The 20,229-nt window shown below is 47.2% G+C and overlaps 4 protein-coding genes across 4 annotated transcripts; 3 read left to right on the top strand and 1 right to left on the bottom strand.

Moving 5' to 3' along the window:
- Positions 1–2,888: 2,888 nt before the first annotated feature.
- On the top strand, positions 2,889–6,274 carry LOC111081190. Its single transcript, XM_022377180.2, has 6 exons — positions 2,889–3,079; positions 3,154–3,653; positions 3,714–4,424; positions 4,477–4,640; positions 4,698–5,220; positions 5,277–6,274. Exons 1-6 carry the CDS (start codon positions 2,947–2,949, stop codon positions 5,418–5,420), a joined length of 2,175 nt encoding a protein of 724 aa, XP_022232872.2. The 5' UTR covers positions 2,889–2,946; the 3' UTR covers positions 5,421–6,274.
- Positions 5,728–12,604, bottom strand: LOC111081193 (WAS/WASL-interacting protein family member 1). Its single transcript, XM_022377183.2, is given in 11 exon segments — positions 5,728–6,994; positions 8,561–8,891; positions 8,973–9,101; positions 9,704–10,164; positions 10,233–10,360; positions 10,570–10,968; positions 11,230–11,396; positions 11,726–11,959; positions 11,961–12,009; positions 12,083–12,468; positions 12,560–12,604. Coding segments are annotated over 11 exon segments (2,640 nt in total). The 5' UTR covers positions 12,590–12,604; the 3' UTR covers positions 5,728–6,668.
- A 775-nt stretch (positions 12,605–13,379) lies between these two features.
- Positions 13,380–14,514, top strand: LOC111076012 (ficolin-1). The gene is made up of 4 exons (XM_022369587.2): positions 13,380–13,497; positions 13,554–13,615; positions 13,673–14,239; positions 14,301–14,514. The coding sequence occupies exons 1-4, from the start codon at positions 13,438–13,440 to the stop codon at positions 14,452–14,454; spliced, it is 843 nt and encodes a 280-aa protein (XP_022225279.2). The 5' UTR covers positions 13,380–13,437; the 3' UTR covers positions 14,455–14,514.
- Positions 14,515–14,750: 236 nt separating this feature from the next.
- On the top strand, positions 14,751–15,910 carry LOC111076011 (microfibril-associated glycoprotein 4). The gene is made up of 3 exons (XM_022369586.2): positions 14,751–15,038; positions 15,101–15,611; positions 15,676–15,910. The coding sequence occupies exons 1-3, from the start codon at positions 14,855–14,857 to the stop codon at positions 15,860–15,862; spliced, it is 882 nt and encodes a 293-aa protein (XP_022225278.1). The 5' UTR covers positions 14,751–14,854; the 3' UTR covers positions 15,863–15,910.
- The last annotated feature ends 4,319 nt before the right edge of the window (positions 15,911–20,229 follow it).

The raw sequence follows: 20,229 nt of genomic DNA, 5'->3' as shown, positions 1-20,229 counted from the left end.
TCGGGCTGCATTGAGATTTTGGCTGGATCGAGTCACACCCGGCCATACGTTGAGTTGACAGATCAATGAAGATGAGTCGATCTCCGGAGTCAGTGATCGATGAACTTTTGTCATTTAAGCCTGTTCAGCGATTAACACGATCATTGATTAGATCATCGGGTTGTGATCTCGCGGAGTCGAATTTGTACGGTCTTGCGGCATACTGTGGAATGTTTTAGTAGGTCCTACAGATAACGATCATCCTTGAATGGTAGCCCATCTACTATCCAGCGTCTATGGTCTTCTGTAAATAGTGCGCTAATTACCCTGAAATCCCATTGAAAGCCAAACCGTAACCATATCTTTTCGATGTCTCTGGAATGTAATTACGTTTGGGCCCAAGCAAAAGCCATCAAAGGAAATTATGTCAGCTTATTGGTTCCGCATTTGAGCATTTTTACCGCCATTTGGCTTTGGACGATCAAAGAGTCAGCTTCCTAGCCTGATGATGGGTGGGTTGTCTCTTCTCTGGCCCTGTGTAAGTCGTGCAGGGGCGTAGTCTAAGGGGGGATTGCAGTCTATTTTGATATCTTATCCCATTGGGCATTTTAGAGTACTCGTAACCCTCCCTTAAAGCGCCCCTGTGCCTGTTGCATCTGTGATGTCAATGATTGCTTGTTTGGCTTTGGCATCATCATCGGGAATCATGGCTATTATTACTGCTACAATTACAGCAAAGATATTGCCAAATGGGCCGTATCCCGCCCAATCCAATGCCCAACAGTAGCTTTGGGCTTTTGTTGGCTGCGGCGCCCGCCGCCGACAATAAATCAAAACGCTTAGAGACGGACAATGAGGCCGGAGCTGAGACAAAGCCCATCAATGGTCCCCGACCCGGGACTCAGCGGCGTCAAAGAAGTAATCAAAATTGTATTACGAAAACAAACGTTTTTATAAATTTCGTTTCGTTTCTATGGCCCACAACAATGGGAATGGTAGGGCCTGGTCGGGCTCTAGCTCTAGCTCTGGTCTAGCTGTGGCTCTCGTGGCATTAGGTGCCCGCTGTCGCTGCGAAAACTGCAAAGTCAGCGACAGATAAACCACAGCAGCAGCAACAACAACAACAACAACAAAGCTGAAAAAGCATTCACGCTATATATTATTTACTTTAATAGAGTCGCTCCGCTGGGTTGGGAAATGACACCCAGAGTGGGGTCTGCGCCTGCGTAACCCCAAAACCGAATCCGAACCGAAGCGAGCACCATGCGACCGATTTTCGGCGACCCTTCACCTGGGCTTGCGTTTTATAAATTGTTTATAATCATTAATTTCACACCAAAATGTTTGCTTTTTGCAAATCCGATTAGCAGTCGCGACTCGCGGATTCCCCAAGTCGGACTTCCGTTAGCGGTTTTCTTGCGAGGACTTAAAAACCTTTTTGGAAAAAACTTAAAAGGTTAATACATCGCGTAATCGCTGTTTGCCAAATTGTTTATGTTGTTTACGATTTCGCAACCAGTTTCGTGTTTCGTATTAATAAAATTCAATAAAATGCAATTGTCGAACGCAGCCCACATGGAAAACGTTTTCAAAAACGAAGACCCCAAAACATCATCACACTCGAACACTCGAAAAGTCTGATGAAGCGGCAACGAAGCTTACCAGTTTGCATTCAGCATTTTGAGTGCTGAACCAGTTGACGGCTGCTTCGGGCCCAAAGACGGAGACTGTGCCACAACGGCGCATCTTTTTTATTGCAAAAATATTGAAAAATGCGTTAACAACAACATCATCGGACATCATACATACATACGATCTTGTTGGTCACCGTGACCTTAACACAAATTTCGATTTCAGTTTTTGGTTCGAGAGGGGGCTACGTGCATCGGGTTTTTCTTGTCTCACGGGATACGCTGGATGGGATTGATATTGATCCAACTTGTCTTTCATTAATAAATCTCAAGACTTGGCTTTCGGGCGAATTGCTTGTTGACTCATTCCCTGCATAGAATGCGAATATAAGCAATATATGACGGTTCATTAAAACCCAAACCAAAACCGAGCAACAACAAAAAACCCAGACAAACATACATATACACACATTAATAATTTGTCTTTTGGGACAGACTTTGTTGTTGGGTCGGCCATTTGCGTGGGGTTTTTTTTTTTGCCATAATCGAGCGTTCACACATAAGCTCTCTGATGGGGCGGCCGTGACTGAAGAAAGTCAAGAATAACCAGATCGGGTTCGAGAAGATTAGCTGGAATCCGCAGAGACACATCGTAGACACATTTGATTGGCTTGATAGGTATTTGGTTGCCATTTGATCTGCAAACTAATGGACAACAATTTTTATTTGAATTAAAATCGAGCCGTTACCAAGTAGAGTCTACAGTGACGACACATTTGCTCACTTTGTGCCATGTATCGACATGCATCCCTGGCAGGAATCAGCTTGTAGCCGGGTGGTTACCATGCGAAAAAAAAAAATTTTTATTTAAACCTTATTTTGTAAACAATCAAATAAAATAAAGTATTCGTATAAACCAATCTTTTGAAAAATTTATTTATCAATCGGGTAAAATTATATGTTCAGGGCTGAGAGTCTTAGCTTGCCAGCAATATTAAGCTGAATATAAAAATCTAGGAATATGATTTCTGATTATGAACGATTAACCCATTGGCGACCAGTGGATATTTTAATATACGCCACTAAAATAACGAAACTTGAGCAATTTTAACGCAGTTCATGTGAAAGAAATCGTGCCCATTCTCTTTTTAAGTAAAAAGGAAGGAGTGATCTGCAAGGTGAATTCACAAACAGTATTATTTTGCACGATCTAACTCAAGTTGTTCACCTGTTTAAATATGAGGGGGTGTAGTGGGTAAAGTTCGTTCATCGATAAGTCCACTGGTTGGAGCAAAATGTAAACAAACCCAAAACAAAGAGCTTTACGGACCAACAAATGAGCTCCCTGTTTCGTAGCCTCAACAATAGTTTTTCGTCGAAGCGCGAAAATGTCGTCAAGGGTGCGCTGATAAACACACTGAATGAGAATGCCCGCGAGATCGAGTTTGAGGTCAAGCAGAAGGGATTGGGTAAGTTAAGTTCTGGTCGCACTCCATGAATCATTGCATTGCCATTGCTAATGTGGGGACCTCCCACATTTCAGAGGTGGTGGGGCTATGCGAGCAGACAAGTGCCCTGTGCACGACCTTGGAGGCAGTGTTTCTGCATGGCCTGAAGGACTCGTTTCTGTCGGCTACCTTCAATGTGATTGCGGGCGATGTGGAGCGGCGGCCAGACCCCAGCTTCTGGTCTCCCTGTATGGTTTTCATGCACAAGCAGGTGATCGAGCAGATCCAAGGCCTCAGTCAGATCACCTCGGAAATTGGCCAGTGTCGGGCCTGGGTGCGCCAATCCCTGAACGAATCGGTATTCTCGTCGTACCTCAACGTCATGCGGAAGAATAGCTCGGCCATGTCGCACTACTACAAGCGGCACGCTCTGGTCAAGGATGCCGATGGCCTGGAGACGGCTGCCAAGATTATGGAGAGCCTCGAGGCCTACGTCCAATTCGACTTGCCGGTGAACTCGAGCCTGCTGAACCACTGGCCGGACTATTCTCTGCAGCTGTCGGATCTGTGGACGCCTGCCCTCAAGTCATGTCCGGTATGCTCTTTGTTAGTATCTGCTATATTTGGTTGACTATTTTTCACTCTCCCCGTACAGATCAGCAGTGGAGTAGACATAGCCAGCTCCCTGGGCTCCGATATTGTTGCCATACCCACACCGCAACCTCTGCAGACCAACGAGCTCTTTTCAGAGTCTATTTCCAACAGCCCCTTCAGCCGTAGCGGCAACTTCGGAGTGCCGGACTTGAGCCAGCGCGAGAACCTAGACCTGCTCATACAAAAGTTTGACGAAATGGACGTTATAAGCGAAGAGCAGTCCCCGCCCGTAGCAGCAGCAGAAGCAAGTGAAGCTGGAGAGGCTGTGGCTCTTGCGGGGAGCAGTCAGAAGTCCCGGAAACGGTCCAAGCGTCACATAGAGGACGTCACGTCCTTTACCGACCTGGCAGATGCAGAATTGACCAGTCTGCCCCACGGCAGCAATTCCCTGTCCAATCTCATGCAGACCTCCTGGTCCGGCGACCTGGATCTCTCGCCTTCGGCCACCGATGAGCCGTCCGCATCGCGTTTCTTTCAACGCTCCGTGAGCATGAGCAGCTCGACCAGCCTCCGCTCTCCCACCACAGATCGTTGCAGCTACAACGCCCTGCTGCGGAAGCACGAGAACAACCGCGAGAGTGGAGCTGGTTGGTCTGAGATTTGGGAAAAGTTTCGGGCGAGTGCCTCCACATTGAATGTGGCTCAGGTTCAGGCTCAGCGAGAGAGCGATCCTCCTGTGTCCGAGGACTTGAGTGACTTGCAGTCCCTAGATGTAAGAATATTAGATTTTGAAGCCTACTGCCTTACCGCCTTTCTTTCCTTAGACTAACTCCGAATTTGAGCTGCTCGCTTCGGATTTTGACATGGCGGAGCTGCAGCAGATGGTGGCCCAGCTCTGCCAACTGGCGCGCGAGCCTGGTCTGAATGCCCAAGGATTTCTGTGCAAGAGCTGTCAGCATCCTCTGGGAATAGGGTACACAAACTTTCAGTGAGTGGAGCCAGCTAAGAAAGGAGTTTCATCAATTTTAAAGTCCATCTCTTGCAGAGTCTGCGCCTTCAGCGGGAACTACTACTGCAACAGCTGCATGGATGTGGAGACGCAGCTGATTCCGGCGCGCATAATCTACAATTGGGACTTTCGCAAGTACAGCGTCAGCAAGCGGGCGGCCACCTTCCTGGCCGAGTTCAGGTCGCAGCCATTCTTGGACATGCAGGTGCTAAATCCCAGCATTTACTTTGCCTCGGATGCCATGGCCGAACTCCAGTCGCTGCGCATTCGACTAAACTTTATACGCGCGTATCTCTACACCTGTGCGCCGACCAGCATTGAGCTGCTGCAGAATCACTTCTGCGGTCGGGAGTACCTCTACGAGCACATCCACCAGTACTCGATAGCCGACCTGGGTATGATTCAGCGCGGTGCGTTGTGCCAGCAGCTGCAGAAGGCCTTCAAGCTGGGCGAGGCGCACGTACTCAAGTGCCGTCTCTGCCAGCTCAAGGGCTTCATTTGCGAGATCTGCCAGAGTCCAAGGGTGCTCTATCCCTTCCACATTAGCACCACATTTCGGGTATGCCAATCGCCCTTTGTTTTCCCTGACTGTTTTTATTGATTGCCTAATTTCAGTGCCTGACCTGCGGGGCTGTGTTCCATGCGGAGTGCCTTAACGAGCAGCAGCCATGTCCCAAATGCGAGCGACGACGCAAGCGGGAGGATCAAGGCCTCCAGGAGGCCGTGCAGACGCTCAAGCAAAAGCATGAGACGGTCTAGGATATAATCCGTTAGTTCTGTTATCGAATAAGTTGTAAAAGTGCGATATATATTTGGTTATAGTTAACCCAAGAAAAGGCTTTACTTTACATTTAAACTAGGTTTAAGTGCATTACTGTTATCATTTGCTTGTCAGCATTTGCATTTACACACAACACACTCTACTCAAATATGCACTATATACACATACCCACATACAGATACATATATACTCGTTTATATAGTAGATATATCTATTAACTTACCATGTTTGCTGGGTCGGCTTTGGGCCAATGACAAGTTCAAAGTTTGCTTAACGTTTTTGGAATGATTTTGGAATTTATTTATCTGATAACTGTAATGATTCGGATGCTGAATAAATCGTTATGTTAAATGCTGGTTAATACTTCTAGTGACACCAAGTCTAACAACAATGATTGAATTCAATAATAATAATAATAATTATGTAGCACAGTACTCGTATTACATGATAATCTGCATACATTCAATAGTGCCTATGTATGGCCAAAAAGATTTAACAAATTTTCACCAATCGTGGGATGATACTCGTAGATAGATCATAGATTAGATACTTTAGAGATTTTATCACACAAATTTGGGTATTTCAACTAATGAAACGACTCTAAAATGGATGTGTGACAAGATTCGTTGAAATGCTCTCAGTTGTGCTTCTGTTCAGTATACGTATTGCATCTAACATTCTTCGTGTTGTGTGTATTGCTCTAGGGGAGTATCCCAGTGCAGAGTATTCCCCTCCAAGTATCGTGTATACTTGTATTTATATTAATTAGTTGTTGGGTTTTAACATGTTCAGTCTAGTAAGATATTCATATAGAGGCGCTCCTAAATACAATATAATCATATTGAAACATACATACATACAGACACAATATTATGCATATAAAAGATTGCTGCTATATTGCTGTTTTCATAATTTCACTAACATTAGGTGCTAATTCCTATATACAGAACTCTTGTTAAGGGTTTGCTTGCCAAGTGCTGCCAGGGAAGACGCTACAGAGAGATACATACATAGATTTTGATGCGTGTGCCGTGCCCTCTGCTCTGGTGAGTGTTTGTTATTGTTCCTTTTTTTATTTTATGCACTTTTACTTTAATTTTGAACAATAGGCTTTTGCACAATCACTCCGTACCCCAGCGCAGCTATAGTACACTTGTATCCGTATATCAGTACATCCGCCTTTATGTACAACTCATGGGCATAGATATGGAATCCCCTGAGGGACCTCAGCAGACCGTCGAGTTGCGAGCCACACTCCCCGCCGCCTGGGATTGGGGTCGAACGGGGGAGCCACTGCCAGCCGTTCCGGCTGCTCCGCCGCCGTACAGGAAACTGGATTGCCGTATCACGGACACTGTGGCAGCGGCCACGCCTGCCTGTGGCGGTGGTGCCGGTGCCCGGTGCTTCTTCAGTGGTGCATAGGCTGGCTTCAGTGCTGGCGGCAATGCAGCTCCCCCCGTTGTCGTTGAATTCGTGCTGGCATTATTGTTGCAGACAGCCGTAATGTTGTTGTTAATGCCGATGTTGTTGTTGCTTGGCGTCTGAGCGGCAGCTGCAGCGGAGAGAGAGAGAGAGGCAGTGGGAAGAGAGAGATATATGTACAAACATGGATAGATAGCCCAAGAGATGGAGAGATAGATCAATGGGATCGATAAGTGGATATCTGGATCAATGTTTGTGCAGGCAAAACTCCAACGAAGCATACAAATGATAAACGGAAAAGGAAAACGCAACTGAAAAAGGTGTAAATAAAATGGAAAGCAGAGCTTAAAGACGTCACAGATGTAGAGAAACAAAACAAGTGACGAAAGGAATGTAAAACTGGGGTATATCATATAAAGAAGAGAAGCCAAAGTTTGGCTAAAATATCGAAAGGAATACTGAAGATTAAAACAAATACAAAATGAAGGTAAACTTCAAGGCACGGACATTCCACCGGATAGTGGAGAGTGGAAAACCTGGAGCTCCTTGGCTGCTTTCTTCCATATATAAATCATAATACAAAACAAATGAAGTGGTGTTATGTTGATGTAAATCCAATCGAATTTTGGTTTATTGTTCCATCAAAAGATAACTTCAAATTAAAACAAACAATTATACTCGTAATGTGCCTGTTGCATTCTAGAACTAAAATTCATCGCATCGGATATCGGATATATAAAATATGTGTGTGTTTCTATGTATGCATATATGCTGCAGAGATGTGTGTGTGTACAGATAGGTAAAATATACATACATATATATGCAATGGGAGTACAATTAAAAAGCATGCGCTACATGTATTTCAAATTGGTTGTGTGTGGAGCGATTGAGGGGAATACAGTGCTATACGGAAGGAATTCTCTTTACATATACACACATAGTACATATACATATATATGGATATGGGATATAGCTATGCGTAATAATATTGTGTGTGCTTAGTGATAATATCGCGTTTCGTTAACATATTTTATGGAGAGGATCTACGTACATATCTGGTCTCCATCTCCCTATCTTTCTTTTGAAATTTAACAAACATTAACATTAGATGGTATAAAATAGATTATGTTTGGATAAAGCTATTCAACTTTAGTATTATGCAATATACAAGATAACATTCTTCGCTTTGACTGCTTCTGCAGCGATTCTTCTACTCTTTATACATTTATTTATTGGCTCGTTAACAGTAAAATAAAAAAACAACAATAATCAAAAAAGATTCCTAAAACTCTCCTGGTTATTATAACATATGCATGTCTGCTGGATTGGATGGGGAGGGGGGGGCCTTTAGTTTGTTAAACAATAATAATCATTATCGTAATCATAATCATAATGATAATCATAGTAGTAAGTAATACACGTTTAAAATAAAATATATATGTATAATATAATATATAATGTTTAAAAGATAAGAATCGTTGTATGCGAAATGCCAGAGCGTGTGCTTAAGAAACAATTACATAATTATATAACAGCATTCCATGTGTGTATATAACAATAATCGCAGTTACATATACATATGTGCATGGGGTTGTGTATGCGTATCTCTATATACTATACATACATTTATATGTATTTAAAACACTCACAGAACAGACACACCCACACACCCACACACTCACACACGACTACATACCGTTGCTCGCCTTAAACGTTCGACTAGGATAGATTTTTTGTATATTAAGAAACGGCGGCGGCTTGGGGAACTCGGTCACGTTGTGGAATCGCTTCCCGAACTTGGTCTCCAGATCGATGACCAGACGCCCCACAGTGGCTCCTCCTGCTCCAGTTGCAGCTACTGCTCCTCCGCCTACCGACAGTCCGGAATTGCTGCCAAACTGATGCGAGGCGTTGGCCATGTGCGTGGGTGGCGTCAGCGGGGCATTGGGCCGTATGGAGGAGTGCCGCTGTGGCGGCACTGGCGCTCCAGCAACCGACCCCGACCCCGAACCGGATCCGGATCCAGCCTGCAAGAGAGAGGAGAGTGGTGTTAGTTGTGTCGCCTCTTTTACCGTGAGTATCGGGTAATCTCAGACAGCTCTAGTTACGTTGCGCTTGCCGTTGAGCATCAGCATTTGGATAACCTTGAATGGTGGGCGGCCGCGGCTGGTGTTCCGATTCAGAAATTGCCTAAGCGAGAACAGCCTCTTGAACAACCAGTTCTTCACTCGAACATTCTGGGAGTGGACGCAGTTGGAGGAGAAAGCATCGATGAGTGCACGGCCTGGCAGTGGACAAGCAACGAAGGCCACTGGGCCACCGAAAAACAAAGCGAGTGGAGCGTCGTGTGTTTTGGTCACGTCTCACGTTTGGAAAATCAATCTCCCTCACCTCCCCCCCCACCATTTGGCACAAAAATAGGTGAGTTATAAAAAGTATGACTGGCGTGCCCCACAAAGTGCGCAGCCAGCAGCTACACGGAGAAGCGCCTGCGCAGGGAGAATCCCCGTTGAGAGGCAGCTCTGCACTGCGCAAAAAGCGAACAAACAAATGTTATTTGGGATAGGTTATGGCCGTGACGCTCTGACACTGTGAATTCGGGACTGATTTGAGCAGGTGAAACCCCAACAGTCGAGAACCAGCCACTGCTATGCTCATCACGCTCTCATCTCTATTGAGACTCTCTCACGTGCTCCGCTCCTTCTATCTGTTCCGACTCTGTTCTGCGGTGGAGGCCAGCCAATTGTCACCTTTGCCATTTGGGGCAACCTGTTGTTGTGTGTTGCTGCTAGTGCTAGTGCTAGTGCTACTCTGGTTACTTGGCTACTTGGCTACTCACAGTGCTCGATTGTCGCTGCGGCGGCGGTGGAGGCGGACAGCTGCGGTGGGGCGGCGGGGCTGGTGGATTGATGGGTCCCCCATTCAGTATGATCGGCCTGACGGTCGAAGATTTGGGGCTGGCCGTGGCCGATGATGAGGCCGACGAAACAGACGCCGGGGCAGGCAGCGGCGGCAGCGGTGGCGAGGCATTGCCATTCCCACCGTTCATTCCGTTCCCGATGCCGACTGCACGGAACTGGTCACGCAGGGCGGCCACGCTGCTGCTGCTGCTCGAGCTGGAGGGCGGTTGGGTGATGGGAGTCGAGGCGGCCTGCGTCGTGAACGCCGCACTCTGCACCAGGGCCGTGTTCACGGCACTAAACGGCGCCGTAGATGCTCCAGCTCCGATGTTGCTCAAGTTGCTGTTGGAGAAGCTGCGCGCTGGTGTTGGCGGTGGAGGGGGCTTCACCGATGGCCGTGCTACAGGAAGGAGGAGGAGAGACGTTATTCGATTCGGACATTCTGTGGATTATCTTTGTGGTACTCACACTTTGGTGGATTGGGGGCACAGCGCATGCTGGCGACGCTTCCGTCGCTGCCCTGCAGCTGCAGCGGAGCCCGCATGGTCCCGAAATGCTGCTGGGTGGGGAACATAGGCCCAGCCGCTGGCGGAGACCTGTGGAGGGGGCAGACACACATATTAGTAGCGTTTAGGGTATTAGTCGAGGCTATGGCCAGAAATCAAAGCAAAGCAAATCGAAAGCCGTAAAGATGAGCAAAAGCAAAACCCAAACGAGATCGATGGATTGACTGACTGGGGAGCGTGGGGTGACTGGAGCAAGCAGTGTGCATACTTAGCTAGGGTTTACTGTATGTACTCTATACCTGGGCGACTTCATGCTGTGGTGCCGCGTCACCGCCGGACGCTGCTGTCCGTTAACCAGAATCAACTGCTGGAGCCCCGGCGGCTTTGGAGCAAAGTTTGGCTTGCCAAAGCTGATGGCCGGCTTCTGCTGCTGCGACTGGGACTGCGACTGCGTTTGGGACTGCGGTTGAGCCGGCGGCGGTGTGGGCGTACTGCTGGCGGTGGAGGATGGGAGCGAGGTTTGCTGTGAACCAACACCAATAGAAGAACCAGCACCACCGAACAGCGTTGACTTATTGGGCGCCAGGTTGCGCATCGATCCCGCCGCGGACGTTTTGCTCGAGCTCAGCGACGTCGTGGAGGCACTCGCGGCGGTCTTTGCCATCGAACTATTTACAAAACTATTCCCTAACGAGATACTGTGGATACCATGGATAGTGGTTGGTGTTTGTAGTCATAGTTGTAGTTGTAGTTGTGTTGGGTGTGTGGTGTGGGTGAGTGGGTGAATAACAAGAGGATAACCACGAATGCCCGTCAAAGAAATCCACCCGAAAATAAAGAAAGAAAATGTGGAATTTTAACAAAAGTTTCAAAAAGAAAAACCAAAAAAGAGTATGAAATGTTGGAGTAGCCCAACATCCAACATGCATGGCTACTGGTGGATCCAAGGAGAAACTTACTTCAGATTGGCCGCCTTGCTCTTGACGCTGCCACTGGCACTGGCACTGCTGTTGCTGCCGCTCTCCGAGAGCGTGGGCGAGGCGGCTTTGACGGGGCCAGCTGGTGGCGGGGCAGTGCGGGGTGGGATATTCATGCGCTCCAATATCGAATCACTTGAGTTGGTTTGCTGTGGCGGCGGGAGAGAAAAAATATATGAATTATGTGTATGACTGTGAAGCGCCTCAAATACGAATTCTAGCTAGAGAAATTGCACATGTCAATGTTCCTGAATTCCTATTGATTCCCATGATTCAATCGCTTTCCAAAGGTCCACCGTTCAACTCTCACAAGCGAGGAAGCTCCCAGCTTCCTCTCTCCCCTTGAAGTATTATAAACAGCATTCTTTTCCTACTCTTAGCATGTCCCCACTCCACTCCTGCAGTGCTAATAGCATATGGAGGATCTATATTTATACACTCTGCCATCCGTGGGTCCATCAATGGCGGATGCCCTCACCTTTGGCGGTTGCGGTGGAGGTCCCCGATTTGTTTTCAGATTTGCTTCTGTGGCATTGATATGTGCGCTGGGTGCGTGCGGCGACTGTTGCTGCTTCTGCTGCGCCTTCTGGCGCTTCAGTGTTAGGTGCATGGCCAGCTCTGTGTTGAAGTCCATGGGTCCGTTGCTGGATGCGGCAGCGGCCGTTGCGGCTGTGGGGGGGCTATGACTGCGTTGTTGTTGTGCTGTTGCCGCGGCCGCTGCTGCTCCGACTGGTGGTGGTGGGGGCGCTGCTGCTGCTGCTGCTCCGGCTGCGTGGGCGGAAAGCGGAAATCAATTGAGCAACGAAAAACATAATTTGAATAAACATTTGTGAACCTACTGCGATAGCCATTCACGGGCTTCAGCTTCGGCATTTGCGAGTAGCCTTCGAACAGGCCCCCCAATTTGGGGGCTCCATTGCCAAGGCCGTTGCTGCTGCTGCTACTGCTGTTGTTGTTGTTGGTGCTGGTGTTGTTGTTGAGGGTTCGTTTGGCGCCTCCGGCTGCGGCATCTGCTCCACACACCTTCCCCGCCAATGCCGGCCCGCTCTTGTCCACGGTGTTCGTCTTGCGGAGCTTTGTGCCCTTCTGGATGGAGCTGAGAAGGGCAGAGTGTTGATCTGCGCCACCTTTGCCTCCGCCGCCCAGCTTTAAGCCGCCCATGGCCGGGGGCGGCGGGGGCCCTGGTGGTGGCGGTGGTCCCGGTGGGGGCGGTATGGCCATCTGTAATTGCAAACAGAACGGTTCTCGGTTTAATTTCGTTGCTTCTTTAGCAATATTCTAGAATCTAGATTTATGTGCAGCCTAATTCTACTTTTTTCTTAGAGCTTCTCTTCAGTCTCATCTGTGCGTTGGATCTTCTCTTTTGGAAACAATCTCAGCGTCTGCCTCGTAGGGGCTTTGGCTCAAGACTGGCTCTGCGTCGAGACGAGAGACTTCCAAAGCGGAGGTACCGCGCAGACCGCTGTCACCACCCACACGCCGTAAACAGACACAGACACAGACACACGGCAAAGGCAACACAAAGATTTAATAATACAATTTCTATACTTATTATTTATGTCGTGTTTTTTCTTGTCTTGAGATTGACGCCTCGATAAAGCAGCCAGCGAACAGCAGCATTCCCACGCACCGAAGCCTGAAATGCTCTACGGATACGAGCGGAACAGTCCATAGCTTTGGTACATCAAAGATATAATAAGAGGTGAGAGATGGATGTACCCTCTGGGAAGGGTATTAACCAAAATAAGAAATTTCAAGCTCAAGCGGCGCGTAAAGCTGCAGAGTTTGACAGCCACTGGACCAGGCAGACATCCCACCTTCAGCCGGAGGCCATCCCACGTGATCTGTGCAGATCTGACAATATGTATGGGTATTGTCGGCGCTCTCTATACATACATATGTGTGACTGACTGACTGACTTGTCTTTTGTTTTCATCATATTTATGGCTCTCTCCTCCAGAGCGAGGGAATGTGCATTGAATAGAAGGCGAAATCGAATAGCTCAAGCAATTATCAGCAAACTATAATCGAAGCATTTTTATAGCTCTGCTGATAAGACGTGGGGCCGTAAAAAACAAAGCAAATGAATCCATTTCTACATGTGATTTCCATAAAGTGTTCTGTAAATTGCAATTCTCAATCAATTGAAATAGATTCTCTGGAAATTCGGATTCAATATTCGATTCCACAATGAAGCTTCCATTTTGGTGCGCTTTCTGCTGCCTGGCTGTTTGTCTCCGTTCCGTGGAGGTGAGTTCACAAACTAAAGAAAAGGTAAACCCTCAATGAAAAGGAATCCCCAACAGTCGCTGGATCTGGTGGAGCAGTTGGAGGCCATCTATGAAAAGGCAGACACGTTGCTTTCCAGGTATGTTTTCCCAGAATAATTCCACAAGAATCAAGGGTGAACGAATCCACTTCACAGTTTGAAAGACGAACTGCAACAGCACACAAACAGATCCCACAAAACCATCAACCTGCTTCCCACATCCTGCCTGACGCCCGCAATCGCTAGAAGCGGTTTGCACACCGTAGAGGTCCCGGGCCTGGAGCCCTTTGCCGTCTTCTGCGAAACTCAATTGGCTGGCCCTGGCTGGACGGTGATACAGCGACGCACGAACGGAAGCCTAAACTTCTTCCGGAACTGGGAGGAGTACAAGCAGGGCTTTGGAGATCTAGAGGGGGAGTTCTTTTTGGGACTGGAAAAAGTGCGCGCCCTGACGGCCCTCGAACCCTTTGAGCTGTACGTGCACCTGGAGGACTTTGATGGCGAGCGGAGGCACGCGAGATTCGACGAGTTTGCCCTTGGCAGCGAGGAGGATGCGTATGCACTGAATGCTCTGGGCAGATACACGGGCACTGCCGGAGACTCACTTCGATCGCACCGCAAGATGAAGTTCTCCACCTACGATCGGGACAACGATCAGGAGTTCACCAAGAACTGTGCCTTCTACTATCTGGGAGGATGGTGGTACAATGCCTGCGTGGATAGGTACGTAAGGTGCACTTTTTTATATGTCTGTATACGATCTGATATTTACGATCTCACGAAGCAATCTAAATGGCCAATATGTCCAGGGGGGCAAGTACGAGGAGAAAATGTTCGCCCGAGGCATGTGCTGGCGCGCGTGGCGTGGCCACAACTACGGCTATAAGGTTACCCAAATGATGATAAGACCCAAGTGCCGAAATATTCCAAAGCCATGACTCACGCGTCAGACATCAGAGGAGGTGGAGGTTCTCAATGAATAAAATATTTTATTTTCATTATGGCTTGAAGATCAGTGTGGAACGAGTCGTAAACAATTTTTCATGTACTCTCGACTCGATTAATATGCGAAATGTGTTTCCATTGAATCATCAATCGCTGATGCGAATTTGCTGAGAATATAAATCAGAGTCTGATATAGTATATCATCATTGAAATCATGGCCTGGCATATAGTTTCCCCAACTTCCTGGTAGATTATCGCCACGAGGGAAACTTGACCTACGATTCGGAATGCAATTGATAAGGAAATCTATTGCAGATCGTTTTGCAAATGTTATAGAACACCGATCTCTCCAGTCTAATAGATTGGTGGAACCCAGTCGGAGAGGACTAGATCATGGAGCTGTGCTGGATTTGTATTTCAATATTGAGTGTGGGCTTCCACTTTTCCGATGGCAGTCGGAGTAATTTGGAAGTTGCTTTGGAGAAAGCAGAGGGGCTGCTTTCCAGCTTAAGAACCCAAATTGAGGAGCTCAAGCAGATCTATGGAGAGGTAGTGACACAGAATAAGCTTAAGGAGGGTGAGTAGAAGGCCTCCATTACAGGAAATCATTCACTGATCAGATCTCTCTTCTCCTATTAGCTGTGGCCTATCCCTCATCCTGCCTGGCTACCTCCACTAACGCGAACGGAGTCCACACATTACAAGTGCCCGGACTGGAGCCCTTTCCCGTCTTCTGCGACACTCGCCTGGCGGGATCAGGCTGGACAGTGATCCAGCGGCGCCAAGACGGCAGTGAGAATTTCTACCGCAGTTGGTCGGAGTATGCCCAAGGATTTGGCAACCTCAGCGGGGAGTTCTTCATGGGCATGGAGCGACTGCACTTCCTCACAGCGGCCGAGCCCTACGAGCTGTACGTCCACTTGGAGGACTTCTATGGCGGAACCCGCTACGCCCAGTACGAAGACTTTGTCATTGGCAATGCCTCCGCCTCATACCCGCTTGCGGTTCTCGGCAAGTACTCGGGGGATGCCGGCGATTCGTTGAGCTACCAAAGGGGGATGCCCTTCTCGACCTTCGACCACGATGTTCTGGGCCATGGGTGCGCCATGACCTACGTGGGGGCCTGGTGGTACAACGAGTGTCAACTCAGGTGAGGAATCTCTCTGTAGACTCTTCTTTGGAGACTGATTTGCATTGGTTCCATTGGGTTTCAGCAACCTCAACGGACAGTACGTGGATGGGGGCAGGTACGAGGCGAAGCTCTCGGGCCGCGGCATCTGCTGGATGACCTGGATGGGCTACGACTATGGCTATAAGGTCAGTCAGATGATGATACGGCCAAAGTGCTCCAATAGCATACAAAGGCAGAGGCAGAGCAGGCAGAGCCTCAATTTCAATTGAATTTCATTTGCAATCGGATCGTTGAATCGTTATATTTGGTTGATAAACTTTATCACCGTTTACGCTTTTATTTACATTTTGATAGGTTTTCACTGTTGCTTTTTGGTTTTGTTTTGTTTGTTTGTTTTTTTCGGGTTTTCGCACACACAAGCGCAAAAAACAAAATTATTTCTTTCGATTTGAGTGAAACGCGCGTTGCTCTCCGCTCGCAATTTGAATTCGAAATGAAGAACTTCAACGGCTGCGCATGCGATGCCCCCAACTTGGGGCACCAAGCATAGCCAGAGAGAGGGAGAGGACACTTTTGTCCAAGGTGTGTATTAGTACAGGGTGAGACATGCCCAGAGAACGCGCTCGCCATAAACAGTTGCACTGAACATTCTGCTGAACAGTCGCCGCGGGAGAGCGAGTGCCCTGGAATGCCTCCCTCTCCACTGCGGTATAACTGTGAGTGTGACAAAAACGAAGAAGTCGAGTGTGAGCGATAGATAAACTGAGCGAAGAGAGCGTGTGTGTGTACAATTATAAAATTAGCTGTTAAGGTCGCTGAGGACAGCCAGCTGTGACGTCACAATTAACCAATCAAGTTTTGCGATATGCAAAACCGCAGGCCCCAACAAAGCCAGTGACAAACGCACGCACACATGCAAGATAGGGACAGAGACAAACGCATACACTCAAGATTGGGAGAGGGAGACATGAAGAAGACAGGCAGACAAAGAGAAGAGAAACTGCGATTGCAGCCAGCACCTGTCATCAACGTTGTAAACCGATGATCTCCACCAGATGGGAGGATGAGAGAATGAGAAAGAGACGCAGATAAAGAAGAAGCAACAAAAACGCTTAACCGTAAGCTTAGCCTTGTGCGTGAGTGTGAGTGGAAACGTGCGAAATATTTTGTAGTCTCAACTCATCAAAGTGGCACAGTGGGACAGGCCTAGTGAAAACTAACCATCCCATGATTGCATGATCCCCCATCATGCCACTGTGTATGATTCACTGCGATTGATTCACCCAGACGGATTGCCGCTTAATTGAACAGCTGCTGACGCTGCTGTGTCTGGAAAATGGCTCCCAGTACCCGGAGGAACCGTTGTCCGTATCTGCGGGATGGTGGTGGGCACGAGAATGATTTCATTCCAGACGAAGTTCTTTTACTCATTTGAATTCGGCTTAACCCGTTTGCTCGGCAAGTTTGTATGATTTATTATGATATCCAGTGTACACTTACATACGAGTATGTATGTCTGTTTGATGGACTCCCCTTTGGGTAGACATTCCCATCAATGGATTTCCTTATGGAAGATGTTTGGTTATCAAAACCCACTCAAACTTGATCAAATATTAACTCAAACGATGCATGACTCATGGGCGAGAGCGAGTTCGCTGGAAATTAAAGGTATTATACCCCAGGTATTTCTACAGTTTCTCTATCTTATCTTTATCGCGACGGGCATTGCTTTTTGGATGGGTGGGTGGTGGCGGGGTCTCGGACGGTAATAGAATTTGGCCAATTACGAGACATGGGAACATTTGCAAAAAGCTACTACTAATGTACTAATGTATGTATGTTGCTATAATATTCAATGACAGCAAAACGATTGATTCGGTTTCTCTTGAGGCATTTCTCTGCTGATAGTGTGCTCGAGCATGAGTCACTCCACTAACAGTCTCCCACTTTCTTCCTAAACGTTCCCATAAAAAATGTGATAATTTGAGGTCCGTTTTAGCTCCTGCTCCTCATCCTTGCGCTACAATTTGGCACACATTCAATTAACGTTTTCGAGGTGTGTCTTCCGGGTGGGTCTCCATCCCCATACCCATCCCCATTCCCATCCCCATCCCCATCCGAGAATGCTTCGGATTGCCCCAATAAACTGTCATCAAGTTAATTGCCCCAAATGTCCGTATAAACAAGGGCGTGTGTGTCTGCTATGTTCCATGCCCCGATCTCAAGCGGGGTAAGATGGACATCGAATCAAATTGAATCAAATCGCGGGAATCATCACCATTCCGTTCTTTCCGGCACGCACACACAAAAGCCGACAAATTGCCGTCGGACCGGACTGTCAAAATGTATATCCATTATGTAAGTCAAATATTGTGTGTAAAATGCTTAACACGCCTATTGGAAATACTACGCTGTAAGACAATATCCAGACACCCAAACGTTGCGTAAGTTGCACAGGCCACAGGCCCTCCCCCACCCTTCCATACCAACCGCAAGGTGTCCCCTCAATCCGATACGATCCAAACCAAACCAAAGCAGAGCAAAACAAAAGCAGAGCAGGGCGAAGAAGCATAATCAAATGTGTGGCAACAACGCTTAGGGGACAGTTTAGTCAACTCCCAGGTTCTCTTAATGATGGCAATTTGTTGAGGTTTTTTATTGTGTTTTCCTCTTTTATTTCTCTTCTCTTCTTTCGCTGTTCCTTCTTTTGGCATATCGTTTTGTTTACTCGACAATTTCCGCAAAGTTTCTTTGGTGTTTTCATGGCGGTTTTTATGAATGGTTTCCAAATTAGATATTCCACGCTGAATCACTATTGTTAAAAAAAGAATCGCTGGTTTTTAGGGGAACTACAAAGAGTTGAGATCATCTTCACCGTACGTATCCTTCAGGATCCTGCCCCATTTTCACTAGAATCCATCTTTTATTGTGATTCATCTTGCATCTTATGGTCCATATCTAATCTAACGTTTCCTTTCACTTAATTTGGTCAGACAGGCAGCTCTGAATCAGAGTCTGAGATGCAAATGTTAATTTCCCTGTGATTCATGCCGGTGCTGTTCTGAGCGATTTGTGGGGAATAAAACCAGTTGCATAATCCACACCATATACATTCATTTATACGGATTTATATATGCATGTACACAAGAGTATGCACAGACTTTCGCTTTCAATTTCTTTTTTTTCTTCTGTCGCTTTAGCTGCGGCTGCCTCAAGTTCCAATTACACAGCCAAAACCGCTGGACTAACAATTAACATTTACATTTCAATTGCAAGTCGTGCAGCAAGTTATGTGGCTTTGATCATCGTGGCTCTTGGCAGAGGGGGACGGGGCGGAAGATGGGCGATACGGGCGGTACTGGTCAGCATTTCATTGAAATTCCAAGAGCAACGCCACATGATAATAATATGTGATCGCAGTGCAAAGCACTTCCAGCCGAAAACGCAAAGACAACACGCTCCACACACTAAAACCGAACGAACGAGAGCCATTTCTTATGCCGAATATTTTTAGGGATTTTGTTTACCATTTTGTGAGAGATCGCGTATACAGTAGAGAGGGCAGTTTGACGTAGAAACATTCTGTTGAACAAATTATTTAAAAAGATGATTCAGAATTCGGATGGAAGTCTCTTTCATGGATTCTTCAAGATTATACATATTTCGAAGTAGAGCTGCCAGAGTCGGATTCATAGAGCATCAACCTTCCGGCAACCTTGGGTCGCTTGCAGTTCAAAGTACATTCCGTACATACATGGATGTGACACATAAATACTTCTAAACGCTGGGTTTTGAATTACTTCTGATCTAAGCGTTTCTCCGGGCATCATTTTGCATGCATTACAAAATGAAAGCCTCGGCCCGTCCTCTACTGCTACTCGTCCGTCGTCCCTCTCTTTATACTTTTACCTCCCTCTGTATTTACCTGGCTGCAGCTCTTCAGTAACCCCATACACCTATTGGTAAGAGTGTGATGGCGAAAGGCGTAATACGAGAAAAGCAACAGTTGGACACCGAAGCGTTTGATACTCTTGCAAATCGATCGTTTCTATTTTAGCTGTGCTTTTTCCTCTGCCTTGAAAGTGTCTCCTAAAAATCGTAGTACCCTTTCCAAGGGTATAAAAAAACACAGTCAGATAAACATTGCATTGTTGCACTTGTTGTTGCTGCTGCTGCTGCTGCTGGGGATGAGGTTTATTAAAATGCGGTTTTCAGCCCCGTCGCACAATGCTTAAATAACTAACGCAAACACATGACAATGAGGGGGGGAGAGGAGAGCCATGCAAAGTGAAGCCGAAACAACAACGCCACTCAATGACAACAACGGTGTTGGGTTCGGCACTTTGCATACAGTCACTCACACATACACATACGCATGTGACAACAACAATAATGATGTAAACCAACTCAAACACGAGCCGTGAGTGAGTCATCAATACCCCCCACACGCTCCGAGTCGCGTTGAGGAAGCGAAAGGCCGACTGCTCTCTCAGCATTAAGGAATTGCAGCTAAAGTGAGGCCACGATAAAAAAATCGTTATGGAAAGGCGGGACGGACTCTTTATGTCCCTTGCGGCCGAGTCTCCACTGTACTTTTACGATTCACTTCCAGGTTGCACAAGGAAGTATTCCGCAT

The sequence above is a fragment of the Drosophila obscura genome, unplaced genomic scaffold (genome assembly GCF_018151105.1).
Source record: "Drosophila obscura isolate BZ-5 IFL unplaced genomic scaffold, ASM1815110v1 contig_151, whole genome shotgun sequence".
Classification (NCBI taxonomy): domain Eukaryota; kingdom Metazoa; phylum Arthropoda; class Insecta; order Diptera; family Drosophilidae; genus Drosophila; species Drosophila obscura.
The sequence above is the reverse complement of the archived record's forward strand: the minus strand, read 5'-3'. Positions and strand labels throughout refer to the sequence as shown.